At 48.2% G+C, this 16,626-nt stretch overlaps 6 protein-coding genes and 1 non-coding gene across 8 annotated transcripts; 3 read left to right on the top strand and 4 right to left on the bottom strand.

Annotated features, from left to right (window-relative positions):
* Positions 1 to 90: 90 nt before the first annotated feature.
* On the top strand, positions 91 to 864 carry TERG_12426 (uncharacterized protein; the record flags this gene model as incomplete). Its single annotated transcript, XM_047751386.1, has 1 exon — positions 91 to 864. The coding sequence occupies one exon, from the start codon at positions 91 to 93 to the stop codon at positions 862 to 864; it is 774 nt and encodes a 257-aa protein (XP_047606968.1).
* A 617-nt stretch (positions 865 to 1,481) lies between these two features.
* TERG_06557 (putative mitochondrial 54S ribosomal protein MNP1) lies at positions 1,482 to 2,190 on the top strand (the record flags this gene model as incomplete). Its single annotated transcript, XM_003232518.1, has 2 exons — positions 1,482 to 1,727; positions 1,858 to 2,190. The coding sequence occupies 2 exons, from the start codon at positions 1,482 to 1,484 to the stop codon at positions 2,188 to 2,190; spliced, it is 579 nt and encodes a 192-aa protein (XP_003232566.1).
* A 759-nt stretch (positions 2,191 to 2,949) lies between these two features.
* On the bottom strand, positions 2,950 to 4,253 carry TERG_12425 (uncharacterized protein; the record flags this gene model as incomplete). Its single annotated transcript, XM_047751385.1, has 2 exons — positions 2,950 to 3,842; positions 3,920 to 4,253. The coding sequence occupies 2 exons, from the start codon at positions 4,251 to 4,253 to the stop codon at positions 2,950 to 2,952; spliced, it is 1,227 nt and encodes a 408-aa protein (XP_047606967.1).
* Positions 4,254 to 4,381: 128 nt separating this feature from the next.
* On the bottom strand, positions 4,382 to 6,410 carry TERG_12424 (uncharacterized protein; the record flags this gene model as incomplete). Its single annotated transcript, XM_047751384.1, has 4 exons — positions 4,382 to 4,995; positions 5,055 to 5,296; positions 5,392 to 6,106; positions 6,167 to 6,410. 4 exons carry the CDS (start codon positions 6,408 to 6,410, stop codon positions 4,382 to 4,384), a joined length of 1,815 nt encoding a protein of 604 aa, XP_047606966.1.
* Positions 6,411 to 9,308: 2,898 nt separating this feature from the next.
* TERG_06555 (uncharacterized protein) lies at positions 9,309 to 10,632 on the top strand (the record flags this gene model as incomplete). Its single annotated transcript, XM_003232516.1, has 2 exons — positions 9,309 to 9,696; positions 9,758 to 10,632. The coding sequence occupies 2 exons, from the start codon at positions 9,309 to 9,311 to the stop codon at positions 10,630 to 10,632; spliced, it is 1,263 nt and encodes a 420-aa protein (XP_003232564.1).
* A 397-nt stretch (positions 10,633 to 11,029) lies between these two features.
* Positions 11,030 to 11,798, bottom strand: TERG_06554 (uncharacterized protein; the record flags this gene model as incomplete). 2 transcript variants are annotated; one of them, XM_003232515.2, is made up of 4 exons in its annotated part: positions 11,030 to 11,099; positions 11,183 to 11,285; positions 11,378 to 11,483; positions 11,736 to 11,798. In XM_003232515.2, the coding sequence occupies 4 exons, from the start codon at positions 11,796 to 11,798 to the stop codon at positions 11,030 to 11,032; spliced, it is 342 nt and encodes a 113-aa protein (XP_003232563.2). The 2 variants fall into 2 exon arrangements, with proteins under 2 accessions (XP_003232563.2, XP_047606965.1); XM_047750227.1 differs by lacking the exon at positions 11,030 to 11,099 and having other exon boundaries at positions 11,179 to 11,285.
* Positions 11,799 to 12,174: 376 nt separating this feature from the next.
* TERG_10557 lies at positions 12,175 to 12,253 on the bottom strand. Its single transcript has one exon. It is a non-coding gene; the product is annotated as a tRNA-Ala (tRNA).
* Positions 12,254 to 16,626: the final 4,373 nt, after the last annotated feature.

Raw genomic sequence — 16,626 nt, 5'->3', positions numbered from 1 at the left:
GAACTTTACGATCAGGCCTCGCGTCGTCGTGCTGCTCACCATGAGACTGCCCTCACTACCTGAACCGATTCAATATCTGTGATAAAGGTCATGTCCAAGTTTGAACTACGCAGATTATGCCGTGTCATCGGAGCCACCCCCCTGGCCCGCCTTGGTGCCCCTATGCCCGATGAGATGGGAAATGTTGATGTTGTTGAGACTATGGAGATTGGGGGTGACCGTGTAACGATTTTCAGACAAGAAGATGCCGGATCTGTTAGTCGCACCTCTACTATCATCCTTCGAGGAGCAACACAAAACTACCTGGAAGACGTTGAGCGTGCCATTGATGATGGCGTGAATGCGGTGAAGGCTGTGGCTAAGGATCCACGATTGGTACCTGGAGCCGGGGCCACAGAGATGCAGCTGATTGAACGGCTCACGCAGTTTGCGGATAGAACCCCTGGACTCGCCCAGCATGCCATTAGAAAGTATGCTGAAGCCTTTGAGGTCATCCCACGAACCCTCGCCGAATCAGCCGGTCTCAATGCCACTGAAGTTCTCTCTAGGTTGTATACCGCTCACCAAGAGACAGCTAAGGAATCGGAGGAGGAGGAAGAGGAGAATGACGAGGAAGAGGATGAGAGCTCTGAAGAAGAAGACCCCAGCTGGACCACTGGAGTTGACGTTCTTGCCTCATCCCCATCCGGAACCATTGATGCCGTGGAGGAGGAGATTCTTGACCTTCTTGTTTCCAAGTCATGGGCAATCCGGCTAGGTTCTGAGTCTGCTCGAACAATTCTCAGCGTGGACCAGATTATTGTCGCCAGACAGGCCGGTGGTCCCAAGCCACCGGGCCAAAACCCTAACTGGGATGAAGATTAAACTACTGACATACGAGGCATATGGTGCAGTATCGCTCGTTGAAAATAGAGCGAGCATCTTCGCCAAGGCGGGCAATGTTTGCGTCCAATAGATATCTTAATTAATCGAATGGCCCTCTTCCTCACCTTAGTTAATTGGCCATTCACGAATAAAAAGTCTATGATTCGTATGATGCAGAAATGAGAATTTGTACAGTGACTCCCTGGGACCTATGCCCCTGTGTAGATAAAAACCTGTAAACTTGTAAACCTCTAATTCCTTGAATCCAGCAATCTACCTCGAATGTTGTCAGTTGTAGGTTGGTTCTAATGTTACTTTTTTAGGTCTAACAGCCATAAGAGCTCGAACTCAGTCACGTGACACTTTAGCAGACTTTCGCTCGCAGCATCAAATTATTATCAAGAAAGGTCAAATATTCTCTATCCTGAAGACGCAGAAAACGGCAATTGAGCTACACAGCCTTCTTGCGGCGCCTCTACTCACATCCAACCCGTCTATTGGAGCCATTCCCATATCATCAAGCTCTTGTTTTTGCCCGGTTCGGACACTTGACTCTCTTCCGCCTTCAGTAGAATTTTTTTCTTTCACTCTTCAAGTTTCGACAAACTCCTCCAAAAATGTCTTTCGCAACTCGATGCTGCCGAAACGCGGCCCGCCTCTCCTCCTCTGCCTCTGCCTCTGTTCGCTCTTCCTCTCAGATTACTCGATTGAACGCTAGCACATCATACATCTCACAGCGAAGAAGATATGAGTCCACGACCACCGAGCCAGCGGCACCAACCAGTGAAAAAATAACCAAAATCGTCGACCAAATAAGCCAATTGACACTCCTTGAGACCGCTGATTTAGTTTCAAGCTTGAAGGTGAGATTGCTCGGTCATATATGCGCATTTTTCACCCACTGGTGCTATTTTTACCTATTAGAATGGAAAATGATAGAAGGCACTCCCACTCCGAAATTCTACCTGCTAACTCAAGCTTTCCCTTTATTAGACCCGCCTTAACATTCCTGACCTTCCCGTTGGAGGTTTCGCTGCTGCCGCCCCTGGAGGAGCCGCTGCTCCGGCTGCTGCCGCAGAAGAAGAAGAGGCTGCCCCAGCCGCGCAAGAGAAGACCTTGTTCAACCTCAAGCTCGAGTCCTTTGATGCTGCCTCCAAGGCCAAGATTATCAAGGAAGTCAAGTCCATGCTTGGACTCTCCCTCGTGGAGAGCAAGAAGTTTGTCGAAAGTGTTCCCAAAGTTATCAAGGAGTCTGTCCCCAAGGAGGAGGCTGAGAAGATTGTTGCTTCGTTGAAGGCTCTGGGTGCCGTTGCTTCCATGGAGTAAAAGCAGGACAGGTGGCTTCCTATACCTTTGCTTTAGGCTGGCTCGCTGCTTGTATTACTAGGCCCACCGTGTTTTTATTTATTTGCTTTGCTTTCCCAAGTTGTTATGTAGAGTATGGGAAGCAGGTGTTCTAAGAAGACAGGGCTAAGAGGCAGTTGGTTGTTTCGAAGTCTCTTCTTATGTACAATATGACATTGGCAAGAATCCTTATAATCTACGTTAGAATTTACACTTGTAGCACTGAAATAGAAATCGGCTGCCAGAGTGAACTTTTCACTAGACCAATTAACGTATGAAAATGGGGCCAAATCTAAAGTATCAGAATTGATTCGTTCTATAAGCAGATTGCAAACCAACGCCACATAAGCTATACCCCAAAACCATGCAAATATATATAATGAATAACGAGCTATAGACAAAAAGCCACATTCAACCTCAAGACCCGAAAGACAATTAACCAGTTCTCGACATTAAGAACGAAAGATAGAAAACATAAAATCAAGGGGCATCACCGTCAGATATATCCAGAATAAACGTTATCGTGGCTCCTTATCCTCCTTTCGCTGTGCCTCTACTTTGCACTACTCTCTCTTTGTTTCCTACTCTGCTTCTTGACCGAGCGTAAAGAGCAAGCTCTCAGGGCAACATTACGCATTAGATAGTGGGAAGTGTATGTGTTGTATATAACGTAAAGGGCAGTGAGGATATAGTGGTGCTCCGCACCTATTTCGGAGTTGGTAGGTATAATCCGCTTCCTGCTTATTCTTCGGCCAAGGATTCATCACCAACCTCACGCCACTCTCGAGACTTCTCAGTCAGGCGCTTCACACCTGGGATGCGCTCTGCCCATAGTGATTCAGAGGGGGTTCGGAAAGTGTATCCTCGTTGGGAGGAAATGACACCAATAGCTTGAAGAACTGCCTTGCGTGAATCGCGGCTGAAAACAGCAGGGTGGGTGATCCATTTTAGAGCAGCCTCAAGATCGGCATCCAATGCTGATATAATTGCAGAATCAACAGCAGCCACAGGGGTAATGGTTGGCGCTTCAGGTGAGTGGGAGGAAGCACGACAATCAAGAGCATCAGGGAAATGAGGAGAGTAGTTTCCAGGTGAGTGTGCTTCGGATGCTGGAGTGAGCGTGGGGGTGAGAGTGGCTCGCGGGTTTGGTGTTGGGATAGCCCCCGGGGGTAGCGGCGGCAAACCTCCCTTCCCGAGACCCTTGAGAATACTCCTAGTTTCGGTGAGAAGGTGGTGAGCGCGGTCATGCTGACCGCGAGTCACTAAAGTAAGCGACCTCATCAACATATCGGATGTAAGCAATTCCATGCGACGTTGAACAATCGAAGGATGAGGCGGGATTGGAGGGCTGATGGGCCGTCCGACATTCTTTAATTTCTGGTTTTGTGGGAACATTGTGATAGCCAAAAGGGATGGCCTGGGTGAGTGGGTTAGGTGGCCTTCACGTAAAATGTCGCCGTATGTAACGTCAGCTTGAATTAATGGTACCTCTTCTATACTCGCTACCCGCTGGTCATCACCATCAATTGGCCCACCAAGTGCTTCTAACCCAGAAACTATGCTTTCCCAAGGATCTTGGGGGACATGCTCAGGGGCAGAGGTGTCTGGAGTAATTGCGAGCTGAATAAGAACATCTACAATCGGTGGAGTAAATTAGTGAAATAGAATCTAGCGATGGCAGGCAGTTATAGCTGATGTACAAAGTACTTACCTCGTTTGTCTCCGAACCTCAAGTCACCCAAGATAGCTTCTGCATCTCTTCCCGTTGCACGCTTAGTAGTATGCATGGCACCGCTGATCTTAACAAATCGTGCCGGAGAGCCTTCTGGCAAACGCAGCTTCAACTTGACGTTTTGATGTGATGTTGACTGTAATGCTCCAAGACACCCGGCAATGCACTCTCGTAGCATCATCCAATCTTTGACGTATGTGTAAGATGCTTTGGTTCGGCTTGAGAGTTCAATCATAACATCTGGTTTATGGGTAAGTCCGAGGCCAAAGGTGTGAATGCCAACCCTATCATTGGAAGGAACATTAGTACCCATGTATATCGGGTGTTAATAAGACCTAATACTTACTTTGCTGCCTCAGCGCGAGAGACGACAAAGTCACCACTTTCTGGGTCAGTTGTTTGAGAATCGCTAATCAGCAATATCGTAGACACAGGATTGAACTATTTGCGTTGCATAAGCAAATCCATGGCTACGTTTGCACCCTCAACAACATCCGCACGTAAGCTCTTTTGACCTACGGGCCGGATTGAATTGAATATCTTTCCCCAACCGTTCCACGTCTTTGAAGTCATTCCAACAACGGGGACGCCTCCACCAGATGAACCAAAAGTAACCAGACCCATGCGATCTCGAGGTCCAAGGTTCTGGACGAGGAAACGTAGAGTGTCACGAAGCAAGGAGATTTTGAGGCCTTGCATAGAGGAAGAAACGGGTATGACAACGACAATGTCGAGTGGTACATGAAATGCGGATACAGGCATAGGCTCCCGCCCTGGGCTAGTATAATCCGTCATTGCAGTATTGCTAGACTTCCCAGCGCCGTAAGAAGACGAATAGCCGGACGACTCCCGTTTACTGGGTGTCTTTGAGATTCGGTAGTCATCCTCTTCTGATGCGGGAACTTCTACCTCGGGATCAGTACGAGTTACCACGCCCCCGTTCCGTAACTCCCCTAAAGCCCTCTTCCAGATATCTAGCTGGTGAAGGGTTGGGAATCTCAGGTGGAACCTGGGTAGTTCGTTCACGGATAGGTTTAGAGTCAAAACAAGATCATCTATACATGAATCAGCTTCCCTTCAGCTTTCTTAAAGCAGGCCGAAAACTAATACTTACCAGGGACGGTCTCCAGATCTTTAAGATGCTTCTTGATGAGAATCGATCCCTTCAGAGTGAATCTCGTGCTTGTGCGCTGCGTTACTGAGTCCTCAAACATGTTCTGGTTCTGGCTGGGCTGTCGGGTCTTTTTCTCCTTCACGCAGATGAGCATGTCGGAGAAAAGGTAGCACTCCAGCTCTTGCCATGAGTTTTTGTCTTTGCCCACGCGGATTGTTCCGTGGAGGTTGAGCTTGCCGAATCTGGAATGCGGTCAGAACTAGCAGAAAGTACGAGCTTGTATCGACGACACCACAAGAGAAACGACGACGGCGAGGTCAACATCATCAACACATACCTTGAGAATTCCAAACCGTGCCAGTTATCAACCCGAAGACGAAGGTCTTCTGCAATGGTGCTGAGCATATCTTCAGACTCGGTCAGGGGATGCTCCTGCGCATGCGCATCGGAGCTGGAGAGACCCTGTCCTTTTACCGCCAAAGACTGAGCATCTTCTGCGGGAAGGATGGTACCGGGGCTCTGGCGTATCTGCTCCGAGTCTGGCGACCATTTCTCTCCAGGAACTTCGACTGTGACCAAACAAGTGAGGGGCTGCTGTTGGCGGGAACGATTCAGGGACGGGAATTCGCTGCGGACTGTCACTATAGGTGCCGGAATGAGGTTCTTGCTGATGCCTGGACGAAGGCCAACTTCAGCCTCCATAGCCTGTACATCGTAGTCGTGGCGTCTCGACACTGATGACTGGTGGGCATCGTGCTGGTACTCTGACGCAGTTTGGCCTCCAACGGTCCCGGTCTCAGGACGGAGAATTTCATTTCGCGAGCCCAGCGTCAGCCTCTCGAGCCTCTCACGGTGGCTGTTGGTGTCCCTACTGTCAAGACGAGAATGTTCTCTAACATCACGGCTGTTGCTGAAAGGCCGATTGGAATAGTCCTGGTTCATCGAACCAGCTCTGTTGCTCGCATTATCCCACGACGCTGCTGGTGCATGGCCGCTGCGATTCGTCTGAGACTCGGCTACAGACACAGACCGTACGAGGTTGCTTATTTTTTCTGTTTCCAGCACGTCAACATTCACGATCAAGCAACGAACAATCATTGTTGGAAGCTTACCTAGGTCGAGGACATTTCCACTTCTGCTGGCATCTAGTCCTAGGGGCGCAGAGCATATCGGACAATACTGTGGCTCGACATCCCGAATAAATTCGTAAAAGCATGCCTCATGGGCAACGTGAGCGCAAGAAAACTGCAGAATACGCTCGCCACGGAGGGTATGTTCTAATGGTTCTTCACAAACGGCGCATGCGCTACCAGCAAAGGTTCGATCTCTCCTGTTCCGGGACCGGTCGACATCCATTGTGCCCCCGCCAGAGCTGCTAAACAGCGAAGTGACGGTGGAATTCGAGCGATTGGTGGAGGAAGTGTTGGAGCTGCTAATAATTTTATTGGCTGTACTGTTAGGGGTTGCTCTATGCAGTCGGTTAAACGGATAGCGGCCTGCTGAAGAACCTGGCCGAGTTGATAAATCGGCTATTCAGAAGGAATGAAAGGGGAGGAAGAGAAAATCAAGTCAGTCGTTTTTGGTCACCAAAATGTTGGCGCAGCGCCAGGTGCAGTGAATTAACAGCGAAAACAAAAGGGTAAACCCAGGAGAAAGGCTAGCTGCAGCGTTATGGAACAAACTTGACTGATACGGTGAGAGCTCCACTGGTGGCTTGTTTGGGCTTTGAAGCACTAAAATAGCAAGACTCAGAGAGGGTAGGCTTCTTGACATACCACGAGATGATGGCCGAGAGCGAAACAGGCTAAAGGAGGACGACCTGCCTTGGGGGTCGGGATCAGGCTGGAGCGAAGAGCGATGCCTCCGCATGAGAATGGAAGATGACGAAAGTGGTCGAGCGACAGTAAGGAAGAAGGATGCTGGCTAGTTGCTATTCCTTTCGCAGGCCTTAAGCAGTTCTCACCCACGACGGTGCAATGACAGTGATAGTGATAACAGCAAAATAGCCCGGGCGCATAAAATCGCAGGCAGCGTGGGCAATCAGGTAACAGAAACACAGTCGAATAGGACTACTCCGTGCTGGCTGCATACACTAAAAGGCTCCTGGGCACTCACAGGGGTCGCTGGTGCTCGGGGATGAAGTCTGAGGTCCAGAGTTATTCTTGAGTCAAGCAAGATATGTTGGAGTTTCGATGAGAAGGCAGCCAAAAACTGTTCGCAAAAGAAAAGATGACAGGAATTAAAAGGAAAAAGTGACCTTCTGTCAAGGAGCCGTGATTTTTCTTCGTTCTTCGTCAGAAGCCCGTTATGAGCTGGGTAGGACGGCCGTATAATTGGCTTACCCGGCTGAAGAAAAAGAAATGGGAATCCGGACAATTAGTTCAGTGGTTATATGAAAGATCCGCTGAGATACACCCGGGAGAGAGCAAAGAATCACTTGAAGAAGGGCCTAAAACGGGCGAGCAGATCAACGGACGACGGGCCTTGCGAAGGGTTACCTGCGGTCGGATCGATTTTACCACTTTATAGCTCCTGATGGCAAGGGGACCAAAAAGAGCATTCGATCACCCCAGAACCATGCTCAATGCCGTTCGGAGCAAACGAAATGTGGTTCTCACCTTGCTTTCCCCACGAAGGAGAAAGCAAACGTATGCTATCTACTTACAGGACTACTCCGTACTCCGTACATGACTAGGGAAAGCCACCAGAGGGGGGGAAGGTCCGTTCTCCAGCATCAGCACCAGTTCAACCAGGACCAGGACCAGATTTGCGAAGGCCCTTTTTCAGTTCCTCTGGGTCGACCTGGCGCCGTATTCCACCCTTCCAACCAGGCACTACTCCGTACTGGCTATGCAGGTAACTTTTCCCCCTACTTTTAGCATGTGCGGAACCGCAGAAATATTTAGCGTGGACCCAGCACTTTGCTTGTCTGCAGAAGTGGCTACTTGGTGGATTAAGCGACAGGCACCTGATACGCCGTTCAAAGTATGTCCCAAGATCCGCTTTCTGTGTGTGCCGGTTCGTCCACCGGGGGCAAAGGTTTTGACTCCTCTTTTTTTTTTCTCCCTGCTGCCACGGAGGAAGAGTTTTTCCCTTCCCTTACGGAGTACTTACAAAGGTGACGAGATCACCCTGGCTTCATGTTTCTTTGCATGTTGAATGGAGGAGTGATATAGGTACTCTGTACTGACTGTGCAGATACCTGGAGCTAATGACCCGAGGTACGTTTATACATCCGCTAAGAGAACAAATCTTCAAGCATTATGATGCAGTTTACGGTTACGGAACGAGAGAAGCGTTTTTATTTCCCATGGATCGGTTGCTCAGGCCCGCTTTTGTTCCTGCGCCAGGGAAGGGAACCCGAAGGAGCGAAAGGGGGGAGCAAAAAAGCCATTTTTCACCAGCTTGTGATTCCGCGCCTTAGTTAAGCAACCATGGGCCACGGCTTCTCCCCCTTGCACGTCAACCAGTTTCTCCCGGTTACTCGTGGCATTTATATTCACAGACACTGCCGGCCATTGCATGAGTTGTACATACGTCCATCCCCTCCCCTCCCGCTGATGCCTATCTTGTCTCTTCATCATGACACTAAAGGTCTAAACGTTACATCGAAGACGCCTGTAACGAGTGAACATCCACACCGTACACCGATACGCTGGCAAAGCTGATACAAAAAGCATATTGCGATCTATCAGTTTCTTCGGTACGAGCAAGCGCAGGGGGGCCGAAGCTAAAGTCGAGTCCTGGAGGCAACATGGTTTCTCATCTTTAACTGGTTTGTCCTTGAAATAACGCCAACTTTTATCAAAACCATGAACAAATGCTAAGCTGACCTCCCTGGCCAATATTCGCGATTTCCCTACAATAACTTGAAGAAGCAGCTCGTCTACAATTTGCTGTTTTATTGTGCCGTACTTTCCACGTGGTACGCGTGGGAAATATCGACAAAGGAAAAAGAAATAAGAGCTTACTTGGCCGTTTGCCAAATTATTATTTTTCTCTGTCGTCGTGAATTCGAGACTCTTGCATCCACCGTCAACCCGTCAGACCCTGGAAACGCGACAAGACCATACCTCCTAGCCAGCCTTGTGTGGTCCACCGCCGAGGCATCTCACAACGGGCAGTGTGCCGAAGTCGACTTACGCAATTTGGGCGGCGACATCCCGGGTTTATGCTGGCAGTACGAGCTCCCATCGTCATATATCACGTTAAGTATGCTATATAGCTCCCCTTGTGAGATTTACACACACAAAAATGCATCGTTTTGTTCCATTCAGACGCCTAGCCTTACCCACCCAATTAAACCTCACAACGCCTGGCACTGTAAGACTTGCCTCATCTCGCCCCAGGAAAGCGCCTTCAACTCTGAGAAAGACGCGAAAACAACATTCACCTCCACCCCTTTCGCCCTCAACCCATAAAAATCGGCCCGTGTCACCTTTGCCAGGACAATTTGGCCCGGGAGATCTGGACAATGCGGTTCGACGGATACCGCTGGAGCTTTTTCAATCTGCATTTAAGGAAAAGGTGACGACGGTCAGGGTGCAGGACGCCACCCGGATTACACAGGAATGCATCAAGCTTGCCGGAGGGCTGTCTTCTATAAAACAGCAAGTTCAAGTTTCCCAAGCAATACATTATGGTAGAGTGATCCATAATCGCTTCTCGTGTATATTTTTCAGCGATATTAATGGGTTATTTAGATCTTGACGAGATCTCTCAGGTCCTTTTTCTCCTCCTTCGATCCCCATTCTTTGCACCCCTAGCACTTTGGTTCTTACCACACTTAGCTGCGCAGGGAGACAAGAGATCGTTATATTACTTATCCCACATCAAGTCAAAATCGGCTCGTCCGCTCCCTTCTTCGGATCAAGCGAAAGAACCCCTTCAGATTGTCATTCACGGTCAAATGCTACTAGATAATGGAGATCTGGAGACTGCAGCACAGCGGTTTAAGGAATCAATGGATATTTCAAAGCCCGTTGAAGCACCGTATAGCTTTGATGCTCTGTTTCCTGCCAAGGTCCGTCAACCTTGGGAGGCCTACGGTTCATTAATGGAGACATTAGGTAAACACGAGGAAGCAAAGGAAGCTTATACCATTGGTTCTACAGAGTATGACCATCCACGGGCGTACAAACTACTTCTCCCAGATCTCCTAAAATCGGGCGACTTGGTCAAGTATGAGGAATATCTTACAAAAGTAGCAATGGGCAATGACGTACTAGCTTGTTACCAACTCGGAAATCTATTCCTTACCCTGCACCTAATGCACGAAGGTAATGAAGGGGGTAAGTCTGCCCAAAACAAAGAGGAGATGCTGCTTGTATCACGGTATGGAAAGAATGAAAGTCGGCAATTGGCTGCCGAATGGTACGAGATCGCTGTTGCGGGCGGCCATGCACGGGCAGCACTTGCTATGGCTGGGTTGCTACGGCAGCAGAACAAAGGGGAAGAAGGATTGAAATATCTGCAAATTGCGGAGAAAAGTTCAGACTACCTTGAATTGGCCGCAAAACTGCGTGGGTCGTGGAATGATTCGCCGTTTACTTTTGATTTGCGAGACATAATAAGGTGATTAGAGAGGGGGCCATGATACCCCAAATCTTGATAGCGGTTACTGGATACAAGCGGCCGCTTGAGTTCAACCAGAGACGGAAATAGTCCACTCCTAGCCTAGCCAGCAATGATGTCTGTCACTCGGTGAGCTCAGAGATTTATACTAGCCAACTTACGCAAAGGCGTTGGGCCCGCAGCCGCATAGAAACCATGGAATTGTGGGTGATATCTTAGCTGTAAAATATGTGTAACTTATAACTAGTTATTCACGGATAACCCTATCACTATTCTCAATACTTCTTTTGCTATGGACTTTTTTTTTCTTTTTTATCTTCCTGCTCCTGCATAGTCCACTTTTGGGCCAAGTTGATATGCCGAATGTCATAACTGCTCGAGCCAAGTCTGAGGGCTGCTGCTTACTTGTTCTTAGCAAGTACCCTCTGAACTGAAGCAACTTTGCCCTCCATTGTCTCCTTCTTGTCAGTTCTAGATTGTCGATCAACTTAGTCAAACTGGCTTTCGGTTTCCACATGTTCCTCAAAAAGCTGAAACAGAATGCCCAAACTCACCTCGATCCAACACGGATATCAGAATGGACCCGCATTAAGCCCTTATCGTGCAACACTGTATGCGCCTGGCCGATTAATGTCAGGACTTTGTCCCATGGACCCTCTGCAGTGAGCAAGCCGGAGCGGAGTTGTTAGCCTTTTGTTTCCTTTTTCTGTCAAGGGCGTTGCTGTGTCAGGGAAGTGGCTGCTTCTTACCGATCGTAGTACCAGCAGAGTGCATATGGAATGTCAGCCCGGATTTCTCGATCAGACACTGTACTTCGGCTACCTCCTGGGAAACAGAAGGCGAGGATGTTCCGATCTTCCATGGACAAACGGTTGCGGGTTTCAATCACCGTTAGTATCTTTTGCTGTCACTTCACTGCTGGGCCTCTTCTTAACATGGATCTTCCATGTTCAAACTAGTTATGCACAAGAGAAGGCCAAATCTTGCTCCCAACGCATGCGGATTTGAGAGACTAGACATGAAAGGGCTAAAATACTATACTAGACATCTGTGTAAAACGGACAAGGGACAGGGATAGCTAGGGAATGGAATGGGTATATCACATACAGGAATCATGCAGACATCCGCAATGCAGTGGGAGGGCGTAGGGATCTCCGAAAGACCAGTCATTGCGAGGAAGTGTGGCCTATCACGCAATCTGCTCCGTGTATCCGTAAATTGGTGCCGGTTGAAAGGTCTTGAGCTGGGCCTGCAGTGCCTAGGAGGACGCAACCTGCTGAACCAATTCAATGGTGAATACTGGAGAGCTGGCCTGTTGCTTCTTGATACTAGACAGAAAGGTAGAAGTTACAACCTGTCGTGATAATCACTGCCCACCAACATTGACAGGGCGATGACATCATACGAGGGATTTCCCTAACACCGCCAACCCCAGCCCTACGAGAATAAGCAAAATGGCAAAGGAATAAAAAACAACAAAAAAAAAAAATACAAACAACAAATGAGAAAAGAGAAAAAAAAAAAAAGAAATGGAAAATGATAAATCTGGACGATGGGGGAATCGAACCCCCAGCTCCCCAATGTTATCCTGCGAATGGGGTGTTTTACCACTAAACTAAACGCCCGGCATTTGCACTTTGGTCCTGTACAATCGCTACTCCAACACAGGGTAAGATGGCTTGGCATGTCAATTACATAAGCAGAGCTTCTCCAATATCAAAAAGCCGCAAATTAAAGGACGATGAACGACGAACGATAACGTCAACCATAGCACCAGCACCAGCGGCAGCAGCAGCACCAGCAGCAATTGGGCCATATCTCCGGCAGAAGAGGTGCGTGTCTGACATAGCTCGTGCGGGAACCAAGGCAGCGTTCAAAGAGTTCTGGCTCTTTTGAGAGAATTGACAGAGTTCCGCTTCAGCCGTCGATACACAGAGGCGTTCTTAGCAGCGTCAATCTGCTCGTATTCTTGCCATGGATGCTTGGTCGAGTGCACTAGTACGGAGTAAGTTGCTGAATCTCGTATCGATGACGATGTCCTATATGGGTAATCGTCACTTTGTTCACCAACCGGTCCATCATCTCCTGAGCTCCGAGGCGAAATAGGGGAGGGCTTCGTCTCCGCAAATTGACCTGTTCTCCTCAAAGTGCCACTGCAGTTGAAGCATGGAGTAAGATAGCCTGGGTCTAACTCGGAAAGTCAATAATCCATACACCAGCAACTATTATGGGCTCAGAGTGGTTGGTTTGCTGCATGGAAAGCCAGGCCTTTTTGAGCGCCTTCTCCAAAGTCGTCTATCGGTAACTTTGATTTGCCAACGCTCCTACTTTTTGAACCGCTCAGGGCACTCGATTCCCGTGCCTCTCGGCACCAGTTTCGGTATCAACTCAATAACCTGACATCTTTAACCAACTCGTGGCTGGGTTTGACTCTCCGCTTAACTGGTGGAGTTGGTTGCTGAAGGATCCCGTTCCACCAATGTCGATACAGAAATGCCATTGCCACCCCTGTGGCACAACCAGTCTGTGGCCACGTTATTCATATGGTTACTGGTAGCTTTATGCCTTTCCACCCAGGGAACCACTCTACTTAATTTCCCCTCTCTTCACTTTCTCCTCTTCCGGTCCCTTACCGTCAATCACACGTGGGTTTGGAAGGGACTAAAGTTGGGTTACCGGAGTGAGGATACATTGAGAAAGGTCATACTTACTCCGAACATCTTGCACTTGTAGTATGGCCTTTACACCAGGATCGTCTCCGCATAGTTGGTGGAGGCTCCCCGCGTCGATCTCAACGGTTGCCAACCAGATGGGATGGGATTGCATGGAACCTACATCTTGCACCGAATGACATACCGGTAGTCTCGAGGACACCCCTGTTTATCCTACACACCTTTGGTACGCACCATGACCGGCCATCAAAAATTGCGAAAGGACAAATCATAGTCTTCTTAGATTCGCGCATACTCCGTAATAAGGTCCATGGACGCCGAATGATACACTGTTCATCCCTTTTTTTTTTAATTAAATTGGTTCGCACCTGCATAGGGTATTTCTTACAATACCATTATATCCCGCGTGAGGCTCGCATGCTGTGAATATTGTGGCTTACCTGAGTTACATTCGAAGCCACGTCTGAGTTAGTACCCGTGTTCGCCTATTATGGGCGAATCATATCTTGTGCGACAAGATTCCATTTCGTCGAGCAATTGCCGTTGAAGATCAGTTTATCCGTACGGAGCAGAGGATACCCCAAACAGAAGCAAGCACACCGACTACAGTCGTGAATACAGCATCTCGACATATTTCTTCTCAGTGAAACGAACCATCGATTTACGGAGCCAATTATACCCTTTGACAGGGTTTAAAGGGGGTGGAGTCGTGCCTCACGCCTGAAAGGATTAACCAGGACTTGCATTTCATGGATAAGAATGAATCTCCAGGGATGGAGTATGGTCTACATGCCTGATATGTAAATTGCATTCAATTCTCTGTGGAAACTATCTCGTACTGTGCTCCGGAGCATTCTCGCACTGCGAATCCCTTTCACTAGAAAACACCAATGACGAGTTTATCCCTCCCTACGGAGTATAGATCCAACGAATATGCAGGAGAGGGTATACTATGTTATTTCCTCTTTATAGGGTTCGAAATTCTCATCCATTTGTCATCTTAGTGGTCTGGGAAACTTCACAAGCCTCATGTCAATGCAGGGCAAGATACGGAGTATCAAGTTTAATCAATCAACCACAATAGAGGAAGGCTGAAACCATACATCGGCCTAATTGCTCGGATGATCCGGACCTTCCGCTATTACGTATAGAGGAGTCCTTTGACAAAGGAGAAGTTGTCAACCCTATAACTTTACCGTGCATGATAAACCCAGCCCAGTTGCCAATTTCACTCTCCTTTGGGAGATATGGGAGAGCCACCATTTTCCGCGCTGACAGCAACTTAGAACCACTGCGATTTATTTCAGACGTAGGTCATGCTGCACTAACGATACTGAAATATGCCCTAAAAATGCACAACCTAGGAGAATGTGCTCGCAGGATTCTACCAGCATCTTGTCATCCTTGATACATTTTTCTCGACTTATGACAGGGCAAAATATTGAAGAATCCTTGCTCGTCTGGGTATGATGGAGAAATTTGCTTCGGCTCGTGAACGTGCATATACCACCCACCACAGCCCTCCCACGTAAACCCCTCCGGCAATGTTTCGTCATCAATGCGGTTCACTGCGCACTTCTCGAGACTAATGCTTCACAAATGTGTCTGCCACCAGCTTCAGAACCAATGAGTATCCAGAACCGTCAAAGGGACAAGCAGCTGGGCTTGACTTGACGCGAAAGGCATCCCATCAAAAGGGGTAACAGAGGGAAAAAGCAATGATCACTAGCCAGGATATTTCTGGGTGGTCAAAGGCAAAGGTAGCCTTTGCTCGGAGAAAATCACTGCCGATTCGCCTTTAGCAAAGAATGTTCCTTTCCTTTTTAAGGGTATACGAGCCAATGTCAGCAAAGCTCTCAAGCTAGAACGGAATGGAACCTCTTCATCCCTTTCAACTATATTGATCACAAGCCACTTGGCCACGATGCACGATCGGCGTTAAATGATCGTATCGTGAGCCATCCAGACGTTCTATAGAGCGTCTACTTGACTTCATCAGGCTGTTGACGCCTTGCTGGCTCGAAGGTGAGCCTGGTTGTCCCAGTAATTGCTAGACGCACATATTCAAGGCTCGCTTGATCCCTATTATGAGGTTCGCAGGCCAGGCTAGCTTCCTCTGATCTCAATCCTGACAGCCGACTAGCTCGACCAGGGTAATTTAGCCGGCGCCATCATCCCGAGAATCGAGTTCGAAGCAGTCATACAGCCTGAGCCTGAGCTCAACTGGTCTCGACCCTGTCAAAACTTGCCCTGGACTTTGGCTCATTCCTCACGCTAGTGCTGCCACCTCCGTATGGCTTCACTGTTGGCGGTGGCGCTTCCAGGGTTACCACCTCTCATTGACTAGTTAACTAACAAGTAACTTTGTACGATATGTTTCATCTGTCTGAATGTAGACAGTCTGTACGCCAAAAAGGAGAACAGTAACGAAAAAAACAACAACAACAAAACAAATATTCTATTACCCTTCGTCTCTCTGGAGTCAGTTGAGGTGGCAAGGGTGGAATTTTAGAAATTATATATAATTATTTTTCGCGGTTCTGCCCAAAGACTCCCACAGCACCTAGGGAGCTCTCTGAAAACATTTCTCCGTACGATACCATCAATATCGTAATGCCCACGCTCTCCGATAGCTTGCAAACTACGGAGAGCCCTACACATTACATGTAATCCAAGACATGGTCTCGATGCGCCTTTCCATGAAAAACATCACTAAAGATGGATATCCATGCCACCCTTGCTAGCAGCGTTTCCATGGGTTAGCTATTTTGAACACGAAAAGACGAGGTCTGTGTGTTCCTGGCAGTACTAGGTACAAGACACCTTGAGCCACTCATGCATTTGCCGCATCTTATGGTTCAAGCCTGCATTAGTTAAGGCCGTGGGATCCAAATCAGATGTCTGCTTTGCATTTTGTTTCCCTCGCTACTTTTAAATTCTTCCGAGGAGGCTTTCTTTTATGATTCTCAGTTTGTCAAAAAAAAAAATTCCGGACTACACCATAAAGACAGACCGGGCTTGAAAAAGCACTTCTCAGGTCAACTTGGTGTTCATGCGGCTGGTATTAAGAGGAGGTACGGAGTACGGGATTGCTGTCAGCTTATTCTCTCCCTCTTCCTGGAACCGAGAGGACTGGACAACCAATACAGAAAACAACAATTTCTCAGGCCTGTGGCCGATGCATGTTTAAGGTGCAACATTTTGTTTATTCGTTATTATCAAACGAAATAACTTGGACCTTCTTCGCACTTGATTTTTCTACCGGTGTAAAATGATAGCACATTGATACCCAGGCAATTTTTGATTTATACTCACTTTGAAGGGTT

This window comes from Trichophyton rubrum (assembly GCF_000151425.1).
Source record: "Trichophyton rubrum CBS 118892 genomic scaffold supercont2.8, whole genome shotgun sequence".
Taxonomy (NCBI): domain Eukaryota; kingdom Fungi; phylum Ascomycota; class Eurotiomycetes; order Onygenales; family Arthrodermataceae; genus Trichophyton; species Trichophyton rubrum.
This window is presented reverse-complemented; position numbering and strand designations above follow the sequence as displayed.